This window comes from Rhinatrema bivittatum, chromosome 7 (assembly GCF_901001135.1).
Source record: "Rhinatrema bivittatum chromosome 7, aRhiBiv1.1, whole genome shotgun sequence".
Classification (NCBI taxonomy): domain Eukaryota; kingdom Metazoa; phylum Chordata; class Amphibia; order Gymnophiona; family Rhinatrematidae; genus Rhinatrema; species Rhinatrema bivittatum.
In genome coordinates, this window is record NC_042621.1 from 94,074,913 (window position 1) to 94,101,920 (window position 27,008).

The window sequence follows — 27,008 nt, forward strand, 5'->3', positions numbered from 1 at the left end:
AATACTACATTAAGGTCCCATTCTGTGACTGATGGTTGGTGTGGAGGTTTAATTTGAATTAAACCTCTCATAAACCTACCAACAAGGGGTTGTACAGATATTGGTGCATCTCCGACGGTATTATGATAAGCTGAGATTGCATTTAAGTGTACCCTAACAGATGAGGTCTGGAGACCAGAGTCTGAGAGGTGCTACAGATAGTCTAATAAAGATGATGTAGTGCAGGAAAAAGGGTCAATCCCGTTTTGTGTACACCACATGGTAAATCTTTTCCACTTAGAACGATAGTTCTTTCGTGTGGAAGGTTTGCGTGAAGCCACAAGCACTTGAGACGTTAGATGAAAGATTGAGAGGTTGTAGAATCAAGCTTTCAACATCCATGCTGTGAGGGATAGGGATTGAAGGTTGGGATGATGCAACCTGCCCTGATCCTGAGTTATGAGAGTGGGTGCTGTGCCCAGGCGAATTGGGTCTCTGATCGAGGAGTATTGGAAACCATACTTGTCGAGGCCAATATGGGGCTATGAGATTCATGGACCCTTTATCCTGTTGTAGCTTCACTAGAGTCTTGGGTATTAGCGGTATCGGGGGATACGCGTATAGAAGGCCTAAATGCCAGTGGCGAACAAAGGCGTCCCTGGGTAAGCGGCTTCTCTGCTTGTGCAGGGAGCAAAAGTTGTCCACTTTGTAATTCTGTTGTGATGCAAAGAGGTCTACTGTTGGTTGACCCAACGTTGAAATATCCTAATTGCTACAACGGGATCCAGGGACCACTCATGAGGTTGGAACTGACGACTGAGGCGGTCCGCCACTACGTTGTGAATGTCTGCTAGATAAGTGGCCCGGAGAAACATTGAGTGCGTTAGGGCCCAGCTCCAAAGTTGTGCTGCTTCTTGACAAAGGAGATACGAGCCCGTACCTCCCTGTTTGTTTATGTACCATATGGCTACTGTGTTGTCTGTTTGTATCAGAACAGTCTTGTGGGAAAGGCAATCCTTGAACGCATGCAGCGCATAACGTATAGCTCGAAGCTCTAGGAAATTTATCTGAAATGTGGCTTCGAGTTTTGTCCAAGTATCTTGAGTCTGTACATGTCCAATGTGTGCTCCCCACCCGAAGGTGGATGCATCTGTAGTTAACGTCACTTGTGGAATCGGTTATTGGAAAGGTAGGCCTGTGAGCAAGTTGTCCTCGTTCGTCCGCCATAGGAGCAAGGACCGTAGTTGTTGAGTTACTTGAACTGGATAAGACAGTGGTTGAATGGCTTGTATCCACTGCCTTCTGAGTGTCCATTGAGTGACTCTCATGGCTAATCTGGCCATAGGAGTGACTTGAACTGTGGAGGCCATGTGACCCAAAAGAGTGAGACATTGATGAGCTGTCACATGCGTCCGTGTGCGTAGAAAGTCTGCTAACGAGGCGAGTGTCTGTGCACGGTCTTTTGGGAAGAAAGCTTTTGACGTTATGGTGTTTAATTCTGCTCCGATGAATTGTAACAGGTGAGATGGTGTGAAGTGGGATTTCTTGTAGGAATCCCAACAAATGGAGTAGATTTATTGTGAGCTTGAGAGAATTGAGAGCTCCTTGTTTTGTTTGGCTTCTGATGAGCCAGTCGTCCAGATAGGGAAAAACGTGTACGTCTTCCTTGTGCAAGTGGGCAGCTGCCACTGCCAGGCACTTTGTGAACACTCAAGGTGCTGAGGAAAGACCGAATGGTAGCACCCTGTACTGGAAATGTTGATGTCCCACTAAGAAACGCAGATACTTGCGATGAGGAGGGAATATTGGAATGTGAGCGTAAGCATCTTGAAGATCCAGAGAACAGAGCCAATCTCCTTTTTGAAGTAGAAGTAACATGGTGCCCAATGATACCATCCTGAATTTTCCTTTCGTAGGTATTTGTTGAGCTTCTGGAGGTCCAATATGGGACGTAGGCCTCCTGTTTTCTTTGGAATGAGGAAATAACAGGAGTAGAATCCTCTGCCCTGCTGAGGTCGGGGAACTGGTTCCATGGCCCTGGCTCTCAGAAGGGTGGATAATTCTTTTTCTAAGAGTGTGGATTGATTTTTCACTGTCCAAGATGAGGTGGGTGGAGTATCGTTTGGTACAGTTAGAAAGTCCAGATGGTAACCTTGAGATGTTATCGAGAGTACCCATTGTCTGTAGTGATGTGCGACCAATTGTGATGGAAGAAAGTGATCTGACCACCTACTGGCAAATTTGGAGTCGGATTGGTAGGCAGGCTTCTGTTCTCTGGTGAGTTTTCAAAATCCCGAAGCCGGGCCTGTTTGCGGAGGGGGTTGAGCTCTAGGTGCTCTTGGTTGTTGGGTCTGCAATCTTTGTGCTGGCCTTGGTGACTTTCCATGGACAGCAGGAGGATAGTATCTCCGTGGTCTATAATATGGCCTTTTTGAATCCTTCCTTGGAAGTCTATGTGTGGATGGTTGGGATTCCGGTGGAACAGAGGAAAGTTGATGTAATGTTTCTGAATGTTCCTTCAGCTGGGAGACTGCTTCATGTAGATTATCTCCAAAGAGATTATCTCCTGCACAAGCTGGATCAGCAAGCTTCTCTTGCACCTCTGGTTTCAGGTCGGAGGCCTTGAGCCAGGCCCATCTGCGAGCACTTATGCCTGTGGCAGACATTCTAGATGAAGTTTCGAAGATGCCATAAGCTGCTCTAACTTCATGTTTCCCAGCTTCTAGGCCCTTATGAATAATGTTGTTGAAGGAATCTTGAAATTGTTGGGGAAGAGATTCCGATAACTCCTGGAGTTGTTTCCACAGATTACGCTGATATTGCGTCATATAGAGTTGGTAGGACGCAATTCTGGACAGTAACATGGAACCTTGGAACATTTTCCTTCCGATGGTGTCCAAAAACCTGAGATCTTTTCCAGGAGGATTTGATGAATGAGGTTTAATCCTTTTAGACCGCTTTTGAGCTGATTCTACTACGACCGATTGGTGAGGTAGTTGTGTTTTCTGGAAGTCAGGAATATGCTGAACCAGATAGGTAGCATCAGTCTGTTTATTTACTGGTGGTATGGTGCAGGGATGCTCCCATAGCCTGTGTTGCAAGTCCACAAGAACTTCGTGAACTGGTATTGCCAGGAATTCTTTGGGTGGATCCACAAACTGCAATACTTCCAGAGTTTTCTGTCTAGTATCTTCTTCGGATATTAGCTGAAAAGGGATAGTGTCAGCCATCTCTTTGATGAAATTAGAGAAAGAGAGGTCCCCTGGAGGGGATTTCCTTCTTTCCTCCGGAGGAGAAGGATCTGAGAGGACTTCCTCCGAGGAAGAGTCGGTATCTGGATCATCCCAAATGTCCAATGAACATGGATGAGGAGGAGTCGATGGAAGAGGAAAGGATGGCATCAACGGCATCGAGGGTTTCACCTGTGGTCTCGATGGAAACAGTGGAGAAAACGATGGCCTTGGACGAGAGATTCCCGATGGACCTGGTGTAGGCTCAGGCATCAGTACATCCTTTGTTATTTCTTCTTTCATCGATCTTGGCGTCGGGGCATCGGATGGTTGCACCGGAATGGCACCGATGAGTGTGTCCAACTTCGCTAATATTGGCGCTAAGAAAGACATATTCAGCACCGGCATTGGTGTAGGCATCTGTGCCGGTGAGGGTAATGGTCTCGGTGGTTGAACTGGAACCGGCGATGGACTCTGTGATGGGGGTGGAACAGATGTCAGCGATGGAACTGGCATCGAGGGTGGAACCGTCGTCGGTGCTAGCATCGAAGGCATGTCTCGGAGTGCATCTCGAACTGCCTGGCGGATATAACCATCCAGTTTTGCCCTCATAGCTGGTGAAACCAGAGCAGCTATGGGGGGAGGCAATGAAGGCGATACTGGTATCTCCACAGGTCCCTGTGGAGGTACGGTTCCCGGCACCGATATCGGTGGGGATCACCTAGGAGTCGAAGGCCTCGAAGGACGCAGAGGCTCCTCTCTTCGAGGTTTCTTCGGAGTTGGTTCAATAATTATCGAGGGAACTCCAGTTATCGGGTCCAATTCCGGATCCTGAGGCCTCCGGTATCGATGACTGTGTTTCTGTCGATGTTCGATGCCTTTTTTGATGGTAGATGTAGACTTTATTGATGATTGTGAAGGGGTCGGTGAAGGCCGATTACCTGCTTCATCCAGGCGACGTCTAGTTTTCAGGACGACTTTTCTAATTGCTCCAGCCAGAGACGATTGTGTCGAAGTTGAAGTCGACGACATCAGTTGAAGATGGAAAAGATGTTCCATCTTTTCCATGTGCGCTCGTCTGCCTTTCGGCGTCATCTCGGCACATCGACACATCATGTCTCTCGCCGAGACAGAGTACATACTTGATGTGTGGGTCCGTCATGGACATAGTGCGGGAGCAATTCGGGCACTTTTTTAAACCGGTAGCCATAACGAAGGCCGGACAGCTGTCGAAAACCTTCTGATTAGGTTTAACGATAACGGAACCGACCGGAAAAAACTTAAATCACCGGTGGTAAAAGGGAGACCCCTATGGCGGGATAAGTTTTTTCCGAAATTTCTGAACTATTTTTGTAGTGAATATTCACCACATAGGGCTCCTAGAACCGCGAGGCTAACAGCAGCGCGCAAAAAAGAAGACTGAAGGGAGACCCCTGTGGCTCGAGGGATCATGGCATGCTGGGCATGCTCAGGATGCCAGTCAAAAGTTTCTAGAAACTTTGACAGTAAGTTTTCCGTGATAGGGCTCCGTCAGTGACATCACCCATATGTGGGGACTAGCATCCTGCTTGACCTGGGATAACAGCAGTTATATAGTTTCACTGAAATCCAATTATGTTGGACTAAACCCTTTAGTAAACTCTTTTTGTGTGGCATACAGTGATCAGCCGTCTCCTTGTGGCCTGAACACATCACTTCCTATATATTTATTTTATTTAAAATTATTTATCCATTGCATACTCCCAATAATTGTGGTCGCTAACAATATAAAATATTCATAATAACTTAAAATAAAACAGCCAGTCATTTGAGTGGTATAGCAGCCCTCTACAACAATTTACGCTTGGCTCTTTAGCTTTTATCTGTTGCTGATATAGTCATTGCTTCAAGAACTCCATGCTCCAAAGGCTTGTAAGAAAAGCCAAGTTTTTAAGCCTTTCTTAATAATTGTTTATGGACTTTTACTCCAGGGACTTGTCCAAATAGTTTTTTAAATGCAGCTACACTGCATTTGATATGATAGAGGTGTTAAAAATCATGAGAGGTCTAGAACGGGTAGATGTGAATCGGTTATTTACTCTTTAAGATAATAGAAAGACTAGGGGGCACTAGTCTTTCTAATCGGAGAAAGTTCTTTTTCACTCAACGCACAATTAAACTCTGGAATTTGTTGCCAGAGGATGTGGTTAGTGCAGTTAGTATAGCTGTGTTTAAAAAAGGATTGGATAAGTTCTTGGAGGAGAAGTCCATTACCTGCTATTAATTAAGTTGACTTAGAAAATAGCCACTGCTATTACTAATAACAGTAACACGGAATAGACTTGGTTTTTGGGTACTTGCCAGGTTCGTATGACCTGGATTGGCCACTGTTGGAAACAGGATGCTGGGCTTGATGGACCCTTGGTCTGACCCAGTATGGCATGTTCTTATGAACACTAATAGTTTTCACCACATCCTCTGCCAACGAATTCAGTCATAGTTCATGTTGGTATTTTCTACTGTAATCTCTGCATACACAAATGCTGCTCTGGAGATGCAAACAATGAATAACTTACAGCTTCCCTGGATAATTTTGAGCCATGGGTTTAGTCTTTGTAATACCTATTCCATCTTTTTGTTTAATAGATCAGACATAACTTATCAGAAGTTCTTCTTGCAACAATGAATATCTTATTTACTCGGTACAAAAGGTTAAAGAGGACAGGTCCATCCACTCCCACCAGACTCCAGCGAGTAACGGAGGACAGGGATTCGGTAAGTTACATCTCATCTGTTAACAGTATTCATCATTTTTATTATGCAGTTCAGTTTATATAGCCATCAGAATAGACTTGCATATGTGTAGTAACTTATCAGATTTGGTTCAGTACATATCCAAAATGTTGTAGTTTCTGTGCTAAGCTTCCTCCTTTAAACTTTCAAATCCCAATTGTTTAGCTAGCCAACTGATATACTCTTTAGTTTTCTAGCTCTGTCACTGCTATTGGTTTGTTGAACTCCATGTGTATTGTTAGTCCTTGAGCTTCTAAAATGTGTTGTAGGCATAGCACTACCATTTAGTTTCTCTTTTTGTCAAGGGTGTTGAGTATTACAGCAAGCCAAAACTGCTGCTAGTTGTTGTGAAGTGAACATAAGGCATAGGCATCACTATTGTGTGGCAAGTACCTTCCCAAATAATTGTCTTGCTACCCCAGTCAAAATCCAACCCTCCCTCCTTTGTGGGGAAATACAGGAAGGGCAGCCAACAGTCAAAGTTTCATACTTGCTCCTCTTGTTTCAGTGCTTTTCCTTCTCATGTGGTGCTCAATAGATGTAGAAAGCATGCATAATTCAAACAGCTTATTGTTTGAACTGCACCAGTGGGGAAAAGCACCAACCACAATCCCTGTATGGTCCATGGAGGGTGAAAATGCTCTGGACTTTCTCCCTATACAAGATCCTTGCCTTCTCCTAACCGTTACCCCTCTGGGCTGTTTTATGGATGTCTGGCATGAACAGAGCTGGCCCCATGCAGCAGGGATTGAAGGAACAGGATCCTGTCTCCCAGTGCAAGAGGTGTGGTCATGGGCAATCACTGAGAACGTATTGGAAGTGACAAGATAAGCGCCAGAACCTAATGTCTGACTTTAGACATGGTTGTCATGAGGTTCTGAGCCAGAAACCTGGCAAGCCCTATGAAGCCTTGCCCAGGAAGACTGGGAAGGAAGGAAGGAACAGGGGATTTGCAGAATGTACATCTTTTCCATCGCAAAGAGAAGGGGGGACATTAGAGTGTTTATTCTTCATCTTGGGAGAGGGGAGATTCTGGGCACGAGAATATGCATTCTGACTGGGGAAAGAGAAATAGGACCCTGGGACTCGGAAGCAGGAGAAGCAACTTAGAAGCTTTGGATGGGGGTCACAGTGTAGCCTTGAGATTGGGGGGAGAGCAGGGTCAGTACTCTGCAGAACAAGGACTTGGGGATGGGGAAGAGTGAGAACTCTGGGATTAGGTGAGGCTTGGATGGGGTGACAGGGATTAGATGGGAAAGTGGAAGAGCACAGAGTCAGAGATTGGGTGGGAATTGAGTAGCAGAGTGTGGACTCAAGGATAGGGTGGGGAATGAGAAAAGTGGGTATTTAGTGATTGGGTGGGGGTTTATGAAACTGCACAGAATGGTGGGCAGAGGTCAAGAGATGGTGTGAAGAAGCTGAGAAGAGGAGTCGATACAAATGGTTAGGCCTGAAGGGGGTGAGAGGAGAGTGAAAAGGATAATGGGTCATGCTGGGGAAGAGTGAAAGGGATAATGGGAAACTGGGTAAGAAACAGAAGAAAAAGGGGAAGGAGGGGAAGGAGGGGAGGAATAACAGGAAGGGTGCTGGGACTGATGAGGGCACAGGAAGCATAAGAAAATAGATGAAAATTGGGGGGTGGCGTAGGAGTGGGAATAAGTCGGAGAAGAGGAATGGAAAGGCAACTGAGGGACTGAGTTTGTTCCATGAGAGGCAGATATATATGAAATTTAAAAAGGTTATTATCTAACTACAATTTCTTTCCTTAATAACATGTTAAAATTGGATGAAATACATATCTCCAAGCACCAGATGGCAGCAGGAGGTTAATTTAAAGAAACAGGCTTGTTTATTTTAAATTGAGGTTTTATTTAAAGAAGAGTATAGGTTAAATATTCCATCAGCAATTTACTGTAACAATCACTTTTTCAATGTAATCTAACACAATTTCTTTTATAAGAGGAATACTTATTCTACTTAGTAACTGCATTTTCTCTTTCAGAATCTTTTAGGGAAAATATACAGAAATATATACTTAATATTTAGTCCCTATATCTGATAAATAGGAGTTCTTTCAGTGCTGTGGCTTTTCAGGAGTCTTTTTTATCAAATCATAGTAACATAGTAAATGACAGCAGATAAACACTAAAATGGTCCACCCAGTCCGCTCAGCAAGGTGTTGAGGTTTATAATTGCCACTCTGCGCAAAAATGTTATTCCAAAAGTTACCATAGGTTACCCCATTTCTCCTAGGACAAGCAGGATGGTAGTCCTCACACATGGATGACATCATTGGATGGAGCCTGGCACAGAAAACTTATGTCAAAGTTTCTGGAACTTTGACTAGGCATACCCAGCATGCCCTATACCATGCATCCACACAGGGTCCCTCGTCAGTTTCTTTCTTTCCATGGAGTTTTGCCTTGGGGTGAACTGAACTCGTGACTTTCTCTTGAAATTGCTTTGGAAAATTTTTCCACCGATCAATTTCGGATTTTCGCATGTTTTTCTCAGCGTGGGTCCCTCTTTGGTTTCCCTTAGCTTCTCAGTCAGGTTTCTCAGCAGTTCGGTAAGTTTATTTTTGCTTCCGTTCCCCACCATGACGGCGGTGCCTCAGTACCCGCTGGCGTTGTCGCCCGCCATCACCGTACCTTGTTTCACCCCTTTTTGTATATATCTTCATGGGCTCATCTGGGTTTCGTTGATGCCGTCAGTGCCCGAAGACCATGACGATTACAGACCCACACGATGAATGTATCCTTTGCCTGGGGGCATCCTGGTGCACGAGATCTTTAAGGAGTTGCTGTTAAGGATTTGGGAGCACTCCTTCACAGTACCTCCTGTGAACAGGAAGGCAGATGGGGGTTTACCTTGTCCAACTGGCTACCAGATTCAAAAAGCATCAGGTGGCACATCAATCAGTGGTGGTTCAGTCTGCCTTCATGAGGGCCAAGCGTGCTCTGACCCATGCCTCGTCACCCCCGTGGAAGGATCACAGAGCAATGGACGTTCTTTGGAGGAAGGTATTTCAGGGGGCCATGCTCATTACTTGCATAGCCTCCTACCAGCTCTACATGAGCCAATACTCACGCAACCTCTGGTGGCAGGTGCAGGAGATGGCCATATGAGAAGGGTCTTCTAGAAAAGGATCCATGATCTGGTTCCCTCTTGCTTGTTCACATAAAACATGGCAACTTGATTGTCCATTTAAATCATGATGTTTTTCCCTTGGTGATGAGTGAAGGTCTGCAGGGTTTTGTACATTGCTTGCTGTTCTAGAAAGTTAGTCTGAAGATTGCATTTTTGTGGCAACTAAACACTCTGTGTCTTTTAGGGTCCAGTGTGGGCTCTCTAACCCAGCACTGAGGTATCCATCACCAGTATAGCTTGTTAAGGAAAAGGTTGGAGTGGTGCCTCTATGCGAAACACCAGAGGTTGTAATCGCCTATGGAATTCAAGACCATCTCTGGAATGAGATGAGCTGTAAGAGCTGGTTCCATTGAGTTCATAGCCCCAACTGAAGCTAGTGGATATGTAAGTTTGAGAGCCAGACCATGTGAATTGCTGCTAAGTGTCTCAAAAATACTAACAGACGACGTGCTGTCAGGATCGAGAAGGTCAAGAAAGAGTTGGCAATTCTAGACAATGCAATTACTCTATCTGCACGGAGGAATGCTCTTGCCTTCTCGGAGTCTGTTATGGCTCCTATGAATTGTAGGTCCTGAGTGAGTACTAGAATTGATTTTTCGAAGTTTATGAGGAACCCCAGAGATTGCAAGGTTTCCATTGTCATTGCCAGATCCTTTGGGAGACCATCTTCCAACGGGGATGCTAGGAGCCATTGGCCCAAGTATGGGAATATGCAAATTTATTGACACTGCATGAGTGAACTTCAAGTTCTGGTGCATTATCCACCGTACATACAGTTCTTCCATGATAAAGCGGTACTCAGAACACATTCCTAGTTCCTGCCAAAAGTGGTGTCCATGTTCCATGTAAACCAGTCAGTTGTGCTGCCAATCTTCTTTCCTCAATCTTGTGCTCATGACAGTGAGAAAGTTCTGCACACATTAGACTGCAAAAGGGCTCTTGCTTATTATAAGAGTCTCACTCAGTCTCACCGGAAAACATCACAGCTTTTCATTTCTTGTATTGCAAATAGACTTGTGATCACCATGACCGTATCTGTCTGGGTTGTGAAGTCCATTTAGCATTGCTATGTTGCAGCTGGTCTCGATCTCTCCAATCCAGTCAGGGCTTATCAAGTTAGAATAACTGCTTCCTCAATTGCAAATCTCAGGGAGGTTCCCATTGAAAATATTTGTAAAGCTACCACCTGGTCATCTGTGCATACTTTCACATTACATTACTGTCTGGGTAGCCTAGCATCTTCAGACAGTGCAGTTGAGCAGGCAGTGCTATACCATATACTGTACTACAAATATAGTCTGCTCTGCATGGTGGAGCATAGGTTGTTTACCAGTAAATGCTGCACTGCAGTCCTCAGCTAGGGGCTCCCCATAGATCATGGCTAATTCAGCCCTGCTTAATGATGGAAAAGAACAAGTTTGATTACTGTAAGCTGTTTTCTATAAAGAGCAGAATGAATTAGCTATGAGATGCCTGCCCTCCTCCCTGAAGAGCAGAATATACTCCTGCTAGCGTTGACATGGACTGAGGAGACTGAGGCAGCGCCCTCATGGGAACTTCCACTCATGCTCAGTAGAGCTAAAAGATCTATTAGCTTGGAGAGACAATTCCATTCAGTGCAGCCATATAACGTTACCTATAGATCATGGCTAATTCATCTTGCTAGCTACAGAAAATACTATTTACAGTAAGCAAGCTTGCTGTTATGAGAGATTCCTCAAAATTTAAAAAGTCATGGGATAGCATGTAATATCCTATGGTGGATTTGAAACTGGTTAAAATACAGGAAATAGAGTAAGACTAAATGGTCACTTTTCCAAATGGTGAAACGTCAATAGGGGAGTGCCTTAGGGAAAAAATATGATCACATTACTCCAACACTCATTTTACTACACTGGCTCCCAATAAAATACAGGATTGACTACAAAATACTATCCATAATACACAAAATAATATATGAAAAACAAATTGGCTAAGTGCATCCATAAAACTCCACTCACCAAACCGAAATCTCTGTTCAGCTAACAAAGGTCTATTAAAAATTCCACCTGCTTGCCACAAACAACTTACCTCAACTCGGAAGACAGCCATATCCCTAGGAAACCCCGAACTTTGGAACACCCTCCCAACTGAACTGAGAACACAACAAAATTTAAAAACCTTCAAAAAAGAACTAAAAACTTGGATGTTCACCAAAGCCTACCAAAACACCCAATGACTTTATGATACAACTTCCCTCCCTACCAGCCCATATAAGCATGCAGAACCAATCCAAAGCACGTAATTTAAACTGTACAATTTAACAACCAAACTATATTTATAACGACTAAGATAACTTTGTCAACAAGCACATGAATTTTTGATCACTCTGTTAAACATCGAAACTTTGTAAACCGTTGTGATGGCGAACCCGAATGACGGTATATAAAACTCGATAAATAAAGAAATCTGTATTGGGATCTGTGATCTTGAAAAGGGAGCAATGAGTGAGGTGATCAAATTTGCAGATGACAGAAAATTATTCACATTTTTTAAAACCACAGCAGATTGTGAGAATTTGAAGCCGGGCCTTCCATACTAGGAGACTGGGGATCTAAATGGCAGATGAAATGTAAAGTGGAAAAGTGCAAAGTGATATACATATAGGGAAAAATAATCCCAACTACAGGTATGCAATGCTGGGCTCTATATTAGAAATCGGGAAAAGGACTTTGGAATCCTTCTTGTGGATAATACTTTGAAGTCTTCTGCTCAGTGCGTGGCGATGGTCAATAAAGCAAATAGAAATAATTTGGAGAGGAATGGAAAATAAAACAGAATATCATAATGCATGGTGCGACTGCACCTTGAGTACTGTGTGCATGTCTGGTTGCCCCAACTCAATAAAGACATAGCAGAATTAGAAAAGTACAAAGAAGGGTAGCAAAAATACTAATGGGGATGGAATGATTCCCTTATGAAGAAAGGCTAAACAGCTTTGGGCTGTTCAGATTCAAATAACTTTATAGGCATGACAATTTTACATGGATTGCCAAACTAATATACAGAATAATTAAAATAAAAAGTCAGAAAAGAAGGAAAAAATTACAAAATGGTAATCAAGTAAAGGTACAGATTACAGAAAGTAAAGCATCAGGGACATTACAAGTTTTGATGCTGATTCATATTGACCTCGTTCCCCTAGGATTATAAAGAGTTTTTCTTGCTCATTCTTTTGTAGGAAGTCTTGGCTTTCTCTATTAGCTTTGGGAAATATGCATATCATGCATTCATTTCCTCTTGTGCTGTGTTTTGCACAGCACAAGAGGAAATTAATTTTTCTTTCAATTTCTTCAGTGTTGCATTGCATACAGAGTCTTATCTTCTTGGGGTTTCCAGTTTGACTTTTCTCTGCATCTTTCTATGTCTAGTCTCTGATCACTTATCCCATATTTGGTGATGGTCTGTCTTTTTTTTTTTTTTGCATTTGTGACCGAAGTGAGGTATTTTGCTAGCATATATTGTATTTTCTGTGTAGGGATCTGTAGCAGTCCAGCTTGTTCTATTTTCCATCTCCCAATGTGACATGTATTGGTGTTCTAGGGCTCATTGCAATATTTGCTTTGCTGTCTTTTTGTATGCTGGGTTCCAGTTGTTTGAATTCTGGGTGTTAGAGCTAGATTGCTATGGCAGGTTTGCTACATAGGTGCTAAGTGTGTTTTTTCCAGGATTTTCTGTTGATAATTGTGCTGTTCGGACAGGAGGAATTTTCAGAAGGCCTTTGTTGTTTGAACGTAGGTTTCGTTGAGTCATGTGAGGAATGAGGTTAATGATTGACCAGTTAAATTCATCTTTATATATTAATTTGTGTGTAATGGTCAGGGTTTTGTATTTTATACTGTATTTGATTGGTAACCAGTGTAGGGAAATAAGGATGGGTGTAATGTGTTCACATTTTTTAACACCTGATAGAATTCTCGCTGCTGCATTTTGTAGGATTTGGAGTGGTCTGATGCTAGAAGCTGGAAGCCCAAGTAATAGGGATTTGCAATAGTCGATGTTGGAAAAAATAAGTAGTTGAAGTACAGGTCTGAAGTCGTCCGTGGTTAGAAAAGGTTTTAGACGTCTGAGGGTTAATAGTTTGTAATATCCATCTTTAATTTTGGTTGTGATGTGGTTTTTTAAAGATAGTTTGTTGTCAATGATCACTCCTAGGTTGCGTGTATGCGATACTGGGGAGATGGGTTCATTATGGTTCTCGAGCAAAAGGGTAGGTGGAGATGATGGGCTGGGTTTCCGATCCATGATAATTAATTCAGTTTTTTCAATGTTAATTATGAGTTGCAAGCAGGTTAGCAGATTTTTGATTGTGGATAGATATGTGGCAGTTTTCTTGTAAATATCATTCAGTGAATTTTGGATTGGAATTAGTATTTGTATATCATCGGCATAGAGGAAGTGGGTCAAGCCGAGATCTTTTAGGAGATGGCATGTTTGCAGAAAGTGCAGAACCTTGAGGTACTCCAGTGTGAAGGTTAATTTTATTTGATAAGGTGTTATTGATTGAGATTGGTAGTTTCTGTTAGAAAGATATGATGAAAACTATTGCAAGGTTATGTCATATAACCCTATTTCAGAGAGACAGTCAATGAGTATGTTATGGTTCACTGTGTCAAAAGCTGCAGATAGGTCTAACATTATCAGTGGGTATTTTTGCCCATTGTCAAAGCCTCTGAGTATAGTGTCATTCAATGAGAGTAGTAAAGATTTGGTGCTTTTCTGAAGCCGAATTGGGTTGGAAAGAGGATATTGTTTTTTTCTAAATGGTCAGTGAATTGAGTGTGAACAACTTTTTCAGTGATCTTGGCTATGAGAGGTAGATTTGATATAGGGCGGTAGTTTATTGGGTTGTTTGGATCAAGATTATTCTTTTTTAGGATAGGTTTAATTACAGCTGATTTGAGAGAGCTGGGATAGATACCTTCTGTAAGAGAAAGGTTTACAATCTCTGTGAGTGTTTTAGTTATTGTGGATTCTATTGTTTTTAGAGTAGAAATAGGGATGCAGTCAAGTGGGTGATTAGCTGGGTTCATTTTTTTAAATAATAATTGTTATTGTCAAGATTTTTGCTGATTAGATTTAATATTTTTTTATTAAAGAAATCAGCGAGTTCATTGCATCCAATTTTAATGCAAAGTGTTATCTGTTTATTAGCAGTTTTTGTGAGATTTTGTACTATAGAGAATAGCATTCTTGGGTTGTGTTGGAAATGATTAATTTTCTTAGAGAAAAATTGGTTTTTTGCATTGATAATAAGAGTTTTGTATTGAGCTAGGGCATTTCGGTAGGTAGTTAGCAGAGCAGTTGATTTTTTTCTTGCGCCAAGCTTTTTCTTTTTTCCAGAGCTGCTGTTTTGCAATCCTAATGTTTACCATTGGTTCAGATGTTATGAGTTTTTAATTGTCTTTGTGATGACAGGGTTTATCTTGTCAGCAACAGTTTTGGTTAAGTTAATGCATGAATTAGTGGCATTTTTAGAGTTGGAAAAATCTATCTTAGTTAATTCAATTTGTAGTTGTTTTTGAAGGGTATCTGAGTTAAAGGGGGGTCGGTAAGACAGTATCATTGGGGAGTTTTCGGGTGTTGAAAGGATGAAATTGGAAGTCAGGTTACTTTGAATCAGGTGGTGGTCTGACCAGGGGATTTTGGTTATGTTTGTGTCATAGGATAACCATGAAGCAGTGTTGATAAAGATGAGGTCTAAGGTCTTAGGAACAAAAAGATATAAGATGGAGATTTTGAGGGGTGTAACAGCGTATAAATTAAATTAGAGTAACATTCAATAATAAATAGATAAATATAACATAAATGTAACATTCAGTGATAGATAAATAAAAATAACATAGATGTAACATTCATTGAAAAATAAATAAGGTGACTTACAGGTAGCTACTGATGTTATCATTTGGTTCAGGATCGAAGCAAGGTTAAAAGTGTGTTTATCAAGGGGGAATTACTGGAGAAACATTTACAGGGCAGTCAAAGTAGCAGTTTATCAGTATTTGCAAGGTAAAAATGTGATCAGTGATCCTATGTTTTGGGAGGAACCCAATATGACTTCTGTGTAGACTTTTGCTGTTAGGAATTTGAGTATTCATTTGTTGCTCTCTGCTTCAACGGCAAGGGGAAATGTGGAAAAGAGGATTTGCATTCAGACAACAACCAACAAGGACTGAACTACACAGTCTGAGTAAACAAATAAGTGTAGGGGTAGCTTGGTTATTGTGGCGGTTACTATCCTAAACCAATTAACCCTGATACTTCACTTTGAATGTATATACAGCGTTGCTCTCTGCTTCAACGGCAGGGGGAAATGTGGAAAAGAGGATATACATTCAGACAACATCCAACAAGGCATTGATCTGAGCAGTCTGGGTAAACAAGCATCAGCATAACTTGCTTGATGCGGCAGTTACTACCCTTAACCATTAAGCCTTATGCTCACCTTTGATGCAACTCCAACATTACTCTGCATAATGGCAGGGGGTGGCAGGAAATTTGAATCAAACAGTTACCAACAAGGGCCCTGAACTTGGTGGTCGGTGAAACAGCTAAGTATGGGAAAATAAGTGTGGGAGCTTGCTGGGCAGACTGGATGGGCCGATTGGTTTTTTTTCTGCCATCGTTTCTATGTTACAGAACAGTTTGCTAATATTACTGTTGAGACAGATCCCTCTGTTGTTACTTGGGTTAAGTGGTATCTCTATGGTATAATTAACCCCTCTGACTATGTCTTAGGGAAATGGCCAGAATGTTGAATTAGGTTAAATAGTTTTACTAGTGCTTCCTGGATTTATATATTGTGTATTTGAGCATTTTGTTTAGTATCCTATCGGGGTCACTTGCGTTTTTGGGCTTAAGGGTCTGGAGGCAATCTTTGATTTCCTGTATTGTTATGCAGTTGTTTAATGCTGTCAGATATTCTTTGATTGCCCTTTCTAGCAGGTATAATTTATCTTGTGAGAGATCTTCAGGTTTGGGGTTTTTTTTAATGTAGGTGCTGGAAGTGCTCAGTCCATATTTTTCCATTTTGGATGGCTGGTTCTGATTTGTTTTTGGGTTTAGGTCCCTTCCACTTGTCCCAAAAGGAATTATCTATGGCTGCCTCTGTTCCCATTCATTTTTTCTTCATGTGTTCAAATTATTATTTTTTCAATTAACATTTTTATTGAAAAGCATTTTATACAACAAAGAAATCATTAATATCAGTGAAAATAAGTTACACATTACATTGCGATATTGTACACAATTTTTTAAATCCCATCCCTCTTCCCCCACCCCCTCCCCCCTAATAACGAAAATTCCATTCGTAACTATTATGAAACATAAAGAAAGCGTTGAACCCATAATGTAGCGTATAGTAGAGTTGAAAAGAAAATTATAGAAGGTACAACATTTTTCCAGTAGCTGCCCTTGAATTAGGCCATTCGTCAAACATGTAATAAAGATTTATCCCTCTAGTCCTTATTGGCGTTCCATAGAAAATAAAGTGCCTAGATTTTCTCGAATTTATGAACAAGGTTGTAATTATGTACATATATTTTCCCCATTCGGTATATATGATCTATCTTTACCTTAAACTTAGAAAAGGTAGGAACATATGGCAATCTCAAATATCTAGCTAGAACATTTTGAGAGGCCACCAGAACCAGCTGTATAAATCACTGTTGGTATCTATCTCACACAGTGATTGGCAAATTAAGTAGCGCATTTGAGGGTTGCAAAGTGAAAGTTATAGAGATTATATCATTTAACCAACAATTTATTTTCTGCCAATAAAACCTGTATGAGAGGACAGTCCCATCACATATGGTAGTATGAACCCAAGCCTGAGCATCCCTTCCAGCATCTGTCAGTGGTGGTGGTGGTGGGGAAAAGCGATGTATGCTTACTGGGGTATGATACCACCTTAGTAGTATTTTGTATCCTGTTTCTATCAGAGAAGCTGAAATAAGACCTTTACTGACTTTCATTGAAACAGCCTGCCAATCCTCATCTGGCAAAACAATTCCCAGATCTTGTTCCCAATCCGTAAGGTGTTTGGTTTGGCAAGAGGGGTCTCTATTTAACAATATGTAAATTTTGGATAATGTGTTTCCCATTTTGTCTGCGCTCTGACACACAGATTCAAACATAGTGACTCCCTGTTTCAAGCTAGCAATGACAGAAGTGTCATGCCTGAAGTGTGTGTCTAGCTTGATGGTAAGCAAATATGGTATCATTTGGAAGATCATAGACTCATTGAAGGTCTGAGAATCCCTGGGGTCCCCTTAAGTGTTCAAATCTGGTTATCACCTTTTGCTTCCACACCTGGAGCAAAGCAGAGTCCATACCAGGAGCGAAAGATTTATTATTGTATAAGGAAGAGCCATAATGATAGACTCTATTGCCTATCAAAGTAGTTCTTCAGGTGTTCCAAAGCTTTAGTGTGGAAGTCATAGAGGGAGGGATCACTTCCAAAGCTCTCCATGTCTGTCTGAGTTGCCATATCATGGCTGTTAAAGGCTTGCTCTAAAAGGACCCAAGGTGCTGATAGGGAGGATTTGTGCCCGTCTGTGATGCCTCTGAGGCGAGAGGCAGCATGATACCATGTTAGTTAGGAACTCCCACCCCCGCCCTCTGGAAAGGTAAACTCTGGGTGGTTTCCCTTGCCAAATAAAGCGCATGATTTGTTGCTGCCAGCGCTTTAGGTGATAAATCGGGATTGAAATAGGAATGGTTTGGAAAAGATAGAGAAACCTAGGTAATACGTTCATTTTGATTGACGCATAACCAAGAAATGTGGTAGCTGTCCCATTCTTCTATATCCTCATTTGCCCTCAGCCTTGTAGCAAATGGCTCTAGAAATATTGCGAAAAGAAGGGGCGCCAGAGAACATCCCTGTCTTGTTTCCTGTCCCACTATAAAAAAAAATTTGAGTAACCCCCATTTAGTTTTATACAAGCCCGGGAAGAGTCGTACAGTTTGCTGATCCAATGAATAAAAGTGTGGCCAAATTGCATTTTTTCAAGAGTCTTAAATAGAAATGGCAGTGAACAAGGTCAAATGCTTTTTCAACATCGACTGAGAGCAATAAGAAAGGGTCTCCTCTTTTCTGCTACCTTGTGCATGTTGTCTGCAGCCATTCGGCCCGAGACAAATCCAGTTTGATCCGGGTAGATAATGGAAGGCATAGAGTTTAATCGGTTAAATTATTTTCTTTTTTAGGATAATGTCTTAACATTTTGAAAATAATTGGTGCATAAATCTTCTTTGAGGGGCTCTCTGTGTTTTTTGTTAGTTGTCTTACCTTTTGTGTTAAGTTTTTACATTCCTTATCAAACCAGGCTGTCTTGATATGATTTTTTTCTCTCTTAACAATTCTGGTTTGGTGGTTAATGATTCCTTCGCTATTCTGTGGAAAATTGTGTTTGTATTAATAACTGTGCTGTGTCTTGCATGTGAATTTAGTGTTTTTATGCTGCCTTTTCTAAAGATATCTGATAATTTGTATTATAGAAAAGACACAAGCAAGAGAGGATATGATAGAGGTTTATAAAATCATGAATGGGTAAATAGGGGATGGTTATTTACCCTTTCAAATACAACTGAAACAAGGGGTCATTCCATTAAACTTAACAATCAGCAGATTTAAAACAAATTCAAATTATGGGACTTGTTGTCACAAGACATGATCATACTGACTAGTGTAGCGGTTTGGGCAAGTTCCAGAAGGAAAAGTCCATAAACAATTATTAGCCAAAATCTATCACTTATCTCTGAGAGTCAGCAACAAGAAATAGATCTACCTTTTGGGACCTACTGGATATTTGTGACCTGAAATGGCCATTGTCTGAGGCAGGAAGCAGGGCTCAGTTGACCTTGAACTGACCTAGCATGGCTTATTTTCTTATGTTCATATGTTTATTTTTACCTTTTGTCACTCAAGTGCCTCTCACTTTCAGCGTGAGTGAAAGTCTTTCACATTCACTTATGCTTTCACTTCTCTGCCTGTCACTTAATGATTACACGTCTACTCATTTGCTTTGGTTAAATCAATTAATATAGAACATATGAGTAACTCTGCAGTGTTCTTTTATTGCTAACTTAATGCTCTGTGTACCATTATAGGTAGAATTTTGTAGGAATTAATATTGATTCTGTTAATGCATCTGAGCTAACCAGTGTTTTGTTTTTTTTTCTTTTTCATAGCAACTGCGAAGTCAAGCCCGTTCTTTGATCACTTTTGCTGGGATGATACCCTATCGAATGTCTGGAGACACCAATGCCAGACTGGTGCAGATGGAGGTCCTAATGAATTAAGTGAACTTTTACGTAAAACTGTACATTAGTCTACTGCTACCCTGGTGACATGCTCCAGATAATTTTGTAATATGCTTTTTTTAAATAATTGCAATAAATTTTGTTTGTATTATGTTTTGGTTTTGACATTTTTTCTTTCTTATATCTTTTATGTTGTTTACTATGCTTTCTAGAGGTGCACCCTTATTTGTAATGTGAGGATAATGCATGTTGCAGGAAATACAATCCAACAGGAAGAGTCCTTCAAACTATTTCATTGAATCAGGAAAGGATGAGCTATAAAACTTTGAGAATATCATTATCATAGAGTGAGATTATATAGGAATAATTGAATTGTTTTATTTTCTACTGTTTTGCTAACAATTATAAAGTTTTATATAGCGCTTTTGTACACCAGATGTTTTTTTAAACCACTGTCACCATAATCAAATAATTGCCAAAATCTTGGTTGTTTTTAATTATGTAGTTAAAAAAAAAAAAAAAATTGGGATAGGGCTATCAGATTGTCCATATTCAGCTATTGGTTAGTTAGCTGGATAAACTCTCTAGCTAACTTTACAGGAATACTCAGTGGCACTGGCATGCTGCCGAATATTCTCAGCTAGCTTAAAGTTAGCTGAAGAATTTTATCTGGCTACCTTTGGGATAGCTTATTTGGCTGTTCTAAAATTATCTAGCTATGTTAGCTGAAAATCAGTGTTTATCCAGGTAGCTTAGCAGGGTAGCTAACTCTGCCTCAGAGCACGTCTTGCCCTGCCCCTGAGTTAGTAGGATAACGTTTTGGCCAGGTAAAAGTTATCCAGCTAACTTGAGGCTATTCAGCACAGTGGAATTTTCAAATCCCACCATTTATCCAGCTAAGTCCAAACTTAGTTGGACAAATGGCACTGAATATCGGTCTCCATATGTTATTTTTTTCCTTATTTGTTTTTGTTTAAATTTCCACCTTGTGCTGCAGAACAATGTTATGAAAGTAATCCTGTTACATTTTTTTGCAGGAGGGTAGATCATGGAGTGTTGTCTGTTAAGGCGCAATGGACTTTTTGTTTCTTCTGCTGCCCAGTGACTTAAACTAGCTCTCAGGTGCTTGTGAGTGATGGGAACAGACAAAACTAGTCAGGAAGGAAATGGTAATGAAAACAATAGTTCTCAGCTTGGTCTTCAGGGAGCACCCAGCCAATCTGAGTGCCTAGATATCCACAGTGAATATACATAAGCTACATTTATATCAAAAGGAGATTGTGAATGCAGATATACCTCATGCATATTATTTGTTGATATCCTGAAAACCAAACTGACTGGTTTGAACCTAGTTGTGTTGGAACCATTGGTATTTGAAGCTTTATAACTTTTGGATTACAGCTATTCACTGTCAGACTCTCAATTTTCAAGAGCTTTGGACTATAATTTTGAATTTTCAAATGAAGATACCCTATTTACCATTTGATAGCAAGTTTCTAATTAAATAGCTTTGTATTTACCTAGTAACATAATGAGGGCAGAAAGTACAAAGGGGCCATCCAGTCTGCCCAGCAAATTTCTTAGGGTAGTAACTGCCACTCCATGCAGGTTACCCCTATACTTCTGTAAGGGTAGTAACTGCTGTTCTGTGGTGGTTACCCCCAAGCCTTATGGTAAAGGAAGTAATATTTATAATCTGTCAATACTGCTTGAACATGCTTTGCTTTTGGACTTGGAGATAATGAAGCAGTCCTGCGCTTTTCCCCTGATGTCTGTGTATCAGTATCTCGGACCATAAAAGTCAGAGCCCAGCGATTGCTGTCATCTGAATCCAATTCCCTACCCCACCCCACCCCACCCCCGCTGTCTAAGTAGAGAGCGATGTTGCAGTTGCATCAAGGCTAATCAGTTAATTGTAGTTAATTGTACCTTCTGTTAAGGATAGCAACTTCCGCTCCATTTGGGTTACACCCATGGAATAATTTGCATGGAGGTTACCATCATTTTACCCTCTAACTTTTAGGCATCCATAGTGTTATCCAGCAAGACTGTATTTGTCTACTCTGCTCTAGCACTTCTTAATTTTTGGATTTTTGCCTTTCCGGTATGAATTGTTCTAAAATCCACCCTTTTGGTTCTTTGGCTGCTACTGTAACTATGACAATTATTTCGACAAACGAACCATTTCCTTTTTGACATCTGAAGTGCTTCAGAGATCATAGTTATTCTCATATTGTCAGTCAAACCATGAGAGATTTATGTATATAACTACTTTATGTAAACCTACTACTTCTCTTGCATATACAAATTCTTTTAGTAAGTAGAATTGCCAAATTAACTTATGCTATAAATTCAGATGCAGTTAATTTTGTGTCAGCTATTAGTTTGAGTATGTCTGTAGTACCTTTAGTACCTTAATGTAACCTGCATTGAAGAGTCACGAAAGGCAGAATATAATAAAAAATTAGAAATGGTAGGGAGGTCAGTAGCTATATAGAACTTTGGTCTCTATCCGGTGAGATCTTAGGAGTAAGATAGGATCAAGCTTTGCCAATACTTAGAAGGGAGTCATCTAAAGAATGCTCATTATTTCAGGAAATGATGCTAATAGCTGAGTAAAATGTATTCTTCCCACTGACTCAATACTGAACTAATGCCCAGCATGATCTTTCAAGGGGAGAGATGGGTATTTACGCTGCTGTGTACCCAGTCTACTAAGTTTTTATCTCTTAGACAGAAAGGGGGGAAAAAGCCTTAGTAAATCAGACCATAAATCAGTCATGCGTGCTCCAATGATATTATAGATCCCTTACTATGTTTGCCAGGGGTAGGAATGATAATTTTTCTGCCTTGGCTAAATTCTATCATCCATTATACAGAGTGACCTGGTGAAATTGCCCCTCTGAAAATACCCTGATTTCCTAGCGTGTAGCCAGATGGACTCAGGACCAATGGGTATTGTGCTCTCCCGATAGCAGATGGGAGACTGAATCAGATTTCAAAGTTGACAGCCTACATATACCTGTGCAGCGTGCTTAGCTCTTCAGTATTTCTACGTCTCCATAGCAGATGTGGACACTATCTCAAACAAGAATAGTGTTACATTTACAGCAAGAAAGAAGAAAGAAAATTTACCTTAAGAAGAGAGCCCCACTTCTCCTGCGGTGAAAACTAACGGTCTCTCCCCCAGTTGAGACTTTCCTGAAATCGATTCTCGATATCCCTCAGAGGCGAGCCTTGGTCCGACGGCCGAATCCCGGCGTGGACTTAGCCCCCAGAGTGACTGAAAGGCAGCGGGTGCAGATTCGATTGCGGTGGTGAAGGTATTTCCCTCTCCCCCCGCAGCTGGAGACTGCCCGACATGCGACCGGTAAGTGCTGAGACCAGGTAAGGTAGAAACTTTTACTTCTAAGTCTCCGGTCTCCAAGGCTCGAATAGCCTTACCGTCCTTCCTCCGACGAGGCTTTAAAATCGGGTTGAGCAGCCTTCCTTGGGCAGGCCCCAATTCGGTATGAGGGTCCACACACGTGGAGACCCTCCGGGGGCGGGGGGGGGGGGGTCGCCATCTGGCCTTCGGGGTCGTTGGTGCCATTTTCCCCCTCGACCGGTGGTACATGCGGGGCAGGCAAGAGACCCGAAGCGCCTAACTTAAACACTCATCTACGGGGTATGCGCACAGCGACGCTCGCAACTAGGCCGCACGCACAACTGTGTGCATAACTGTGCCGTGTGCATAAACTCCGTTGCATGCACACACAACTTGTGCGCATTTCATGCACATAACTCCTGCATCTCCTCTCACATCTAAGCACATCCGCGCACATAACTCACTCGCACAAACAATGGCACCGCCATCCAAAAAAGCCAAGGGCCCCTTCCTTTGCCCAGCCTGCCACTTAAGAGCCGTGCAGCCTAGATTGGAATCCCTCCTGTGCCAACAGGGTGAACCGAATCAAGACCCTCTACAGCCAGGAGAGGGATCCAGAACCACTGTTGATGGCATACTGGACCTAAGTATTTCCAACTCTGCGCCCCCACAGGAAAATTCCTCCGGGGCTACCACTACAACCCCTCCTGGGATCAACATGGATCCAGGAACCTTCTCTTGGATGGAATTTTTCAAAGGGCTGCAAATCTTTGTCCAGGCACAACTAGCCCCTGCTGCCCACCTGACTCAAACAAGGCCGGAAGCACAAGCCCTTCCCAGCACCTCCCGAGACATGCCTCTCTCTGATGGGAATCCAGATATCTCAGAGGACAAAACCGACTCCCTGGAAGAAGGAGAAATTCTCCCAGGGATGGAGCCATACCAAACCATGCTCCGATTCTTCCACAAGGATGAATTACCAACCCCAGTGTCCCAGACTATGAAGACACTGGGCCTTCCAGGCACGGAGCCCACAGCAGAACCAAAGAAGAATCCCATGTTGGTGTACCTCCGTAAGGCCTCATGCTATTTTCCTATGCTGGAGCTCATTAAGGAACTGATTGACCTGGAATGGAATGCTCCAGAGGCCACTTTCAAAGGGGGACGGGGCACTAGAAGCCTTATACTTGCTGGAACCCACTGCTAAGGAACTTCTACGTTTCCCCAAAGTGGATGCTATGATCTATGCAGTCTCAAAACGCACTACAATCCCAGTGGAGGGAGGAGCGGCACTGAAGGACGCCCAGGATAGAAGGCTGGAAGCCATACTTAAGCAGTCGTTTGATGTATCAGCAATGACGCTACAAATTGCTTCCTGCTGCGCTTTAGTGGCACGTTCCTGTTTGATCCTCGCCAGAGACGCAACCACGCCTGGAGAAGCGATGGATCCTGCGGTCTCCTTCCTCACCGATGCTACCACAGACCTCGTGCGCACCTCATCCAGGGGTGTCGCCACCGCAGTGGCGGCAAGAAGACAATTATGGCTACGGAATTGGTCGGCTGACGTGACTTCCAAAGCGAACCTCATAAAAATGCCTTTTAAAGGATCCCTCCTGTTCGGGAGCGAACTGGAGAAATTAGCCAACAAATGGGGTGAATCTCCAGTACCCCGATTACCTGAAGACAGGAACAAAAGAACATATCAGCGCTCCTCCCCCAGAAGAACCAAGGGCAGAGGATCGCAGTGCTTTAAACCTTACAAGAATGCACAGTCTCAAGCACCTCGTCCTTCAGGAAGGTCTCAGTCCTTTCGGAACAGGCATATTAAGAGAGAAGCAAGCTCAGGGGCAGGCTCCGGCCGTACCCCACAATGAGAAGATGCAGACCCATCCACAAGAAGAAGACATAGGGTGCAGACTTACCCTATTCTACCAAAGATGGGTTGAGATAACTTCGGACAAGTGGGTCCTAACTATCATTCGAGAGGTGTACTCTCTGGAATTCCAAAGCATCCCCCCAGACAAATTTGAGTTTGCCGTGTCACTCCCACTCCAAGAGACTGGCAGTGGAAACCATACTAGCAAGACTACTCAGCCTGAAGGCAATAGTTCCAGTGCCCACGCTTCAACAAAATACTGGCCACTATTCTATTTATCGTTCCCAAGAAAGAAGGAACATTCCGCCCCATCTTGAACCTCAAGACCGTCAACCGTTACCTGAAGGTACCACACTTCTGCATGGAAACCCTATGCTCCCTTATAATGGCGGTACAACCGGGAGAATTTTTAACCTCCCTGGACCTATCCGAAGCCTACCTTCACATCCCTATCCATCAACATTACCAGCGGTTCCTGCGATTTGCGATACCTGGCCATCATTTTCAATTCAGGGCCTTACCTTTGGACTAACCACCGTTCCCAGAACCTTCACCAAAATCATGGTGGTAGTGGCAGCAGCACTGAGGAAAGAAAGAGTCCTGGTACATCCTTATTTGGACGATTGGCTGATCAGAGCAAAGTCTTCGGAGGAGAGTCGCCACGCAACCACCAGAGTCCAGAATCTACTACAAGAACTCGGGTGGGTCGTGAACACAGCCAAGAGCTGTCTGCAGCCCTCCCAGTCACTAGAATACCTGGGAGTCCGGTTCGATACCAAACAGAACAAGGTCTACCTTCCCCCTCCATGGTGAATGAAGCTGATGGGTCAATTACAAAAACTGTTGACCTCAGTCCTCGGCCTCATGACATCAACTCTGGAAGTTGTTCCGTGGGCAAGGGCCCATATGTGGCTGCTACAATGTTCCCTACTGTCACGATGAAACCCAGTGTCCCAGAACTACTCAATTTGCCTCCAGCTACCGACAGAGGTTCGGGAGCAGCTTCAATGGTGGCTACAGGAAGAACACCTAAGCAGAGGTGTAAACCTATCTGCACCGAAGTGGATCTTGCTCACCACAGACGCAAGCCTGCGAGGGTGGGGAGCCCAGGGACAATGGGGCAAAGAAGAGGCAGGATGGAACATAAACCGCCTGGAAGCTTGAGCGGTCAGACTAGCCTGCCTACGATTCAGCTACAGACTGTGAGGCGAGTCCGTCAGAGTCAGGTCAGACAACGAACAACTGTTGCCTACATCAACCCCCAGGGCGGAACCAAGAGCCAGCAGGTGTCTCTGGAAATAGACCCCCTCATGGCATGGGCGGAAATAAATCTACAAGAGATCTTGGCCTCCCACATCACGGGAAAGGACAACATCTCTGCAGACTACCTCAGCAGAGAAGGCCTAGACCCGGGGGAATGGTCGCTGGCAAACACTGCCTTCCAGCCAATAGTAAATTGATGGGGTATCCCAGCAATGGACCTACTAGCAACTTGTTGCAATGCCCGGGTCCCCAGATTCTTCAGCTGCAGATGAGAACCACAATCTCAGGAATCGAAACTCTCATCCAGACCTGGCCAAAGGAAAGCCTCCTGTACGCCTTCCCACCCTGGCCACTACTGGGCAGGGTCATCCACAAGATAGAACCCGCACAGGGACTAATCCTACTGGTCACCCCGGATTGGCCAAGAAGACCATGATACATGGACATGCGAAGACTATTGGCAGGGAATTCTCTGCGTCTACCGCCATACAGGGACCTGCTTCAGCAGGGACCAATCTCCCACGAAGAACCGACTCGATTCTCTCTTATGGTATGGCCCTTGAGAGGACTAGCCTAAAGAAATGTGGCTACTCAAAAGCCGTGATTGACATCCTGCTTCGGGCACGCAAGTTCTCCAAATCTTTCTTACATACGGATCTGGAGAGTATTCGAGGCTTGGTGTGAAGACCGCGGCCTCCTCCCGAGGATAGCCAAGATTCCCACGATCCTAGAATTCCTACAGGATGGCATGCAGAAGGGGTTGACCCTCAAGGTCCAAGTCGCAGCACTGGCCTGTTTCAGGTCCGAAGTGGATGGTATCATACTATCAACTCATCCTGATGTGTCTCATTTCCTGAAAGGGGTCAAACAACTCCAACCACCATTAAAGTGGCCAGTGCCTCTATGGAACCTCAACCTAGTACTAGAATTCCTAGCAGGGGAGTCCTTCAGACCAACAAGCGCCCTGTCTCTACATCTCCTGAACTTAAAGACAGTGTTCTTGATCGCAATATGTTCAGCCCGGCGCATCTCCGAACTTCAAGCATTATCCTGTCGGGAACCATTCCTC

The 27,008-nt window shown here is 42.9% G+C and overlaps 1 protein-coding gene across 1 annotated transcript in view; it reads left to right on the forward strand.

The window, feature by feature from the left end:
• The window catches only part of NUP93 (nucleoporin 93), a 223,416-nt gene extending 203,830 nt beyond the window's left edge, over window positions 1-19,586 (forward strand). The window contains exons 21-22 of the mRNA XM_029608719.1: window positions 5,835-5,963; window positions 19,362-19,586. Of these exons, the coding sequence (XP_029464579.1) occupies window positions 5,835-5,963; window positions 19,362-19,472 (240 nt within the window). The 3' untranslated portion in view covers window positions 19,473-19,586. The remainder of the gene's footprint in view (window positions 1-5,834; window positions 5,964-19,361) is intronic.
• The last annotated feature ends 7,422 nt before the right edge of the window (window positions 19,587-27,008 follow it).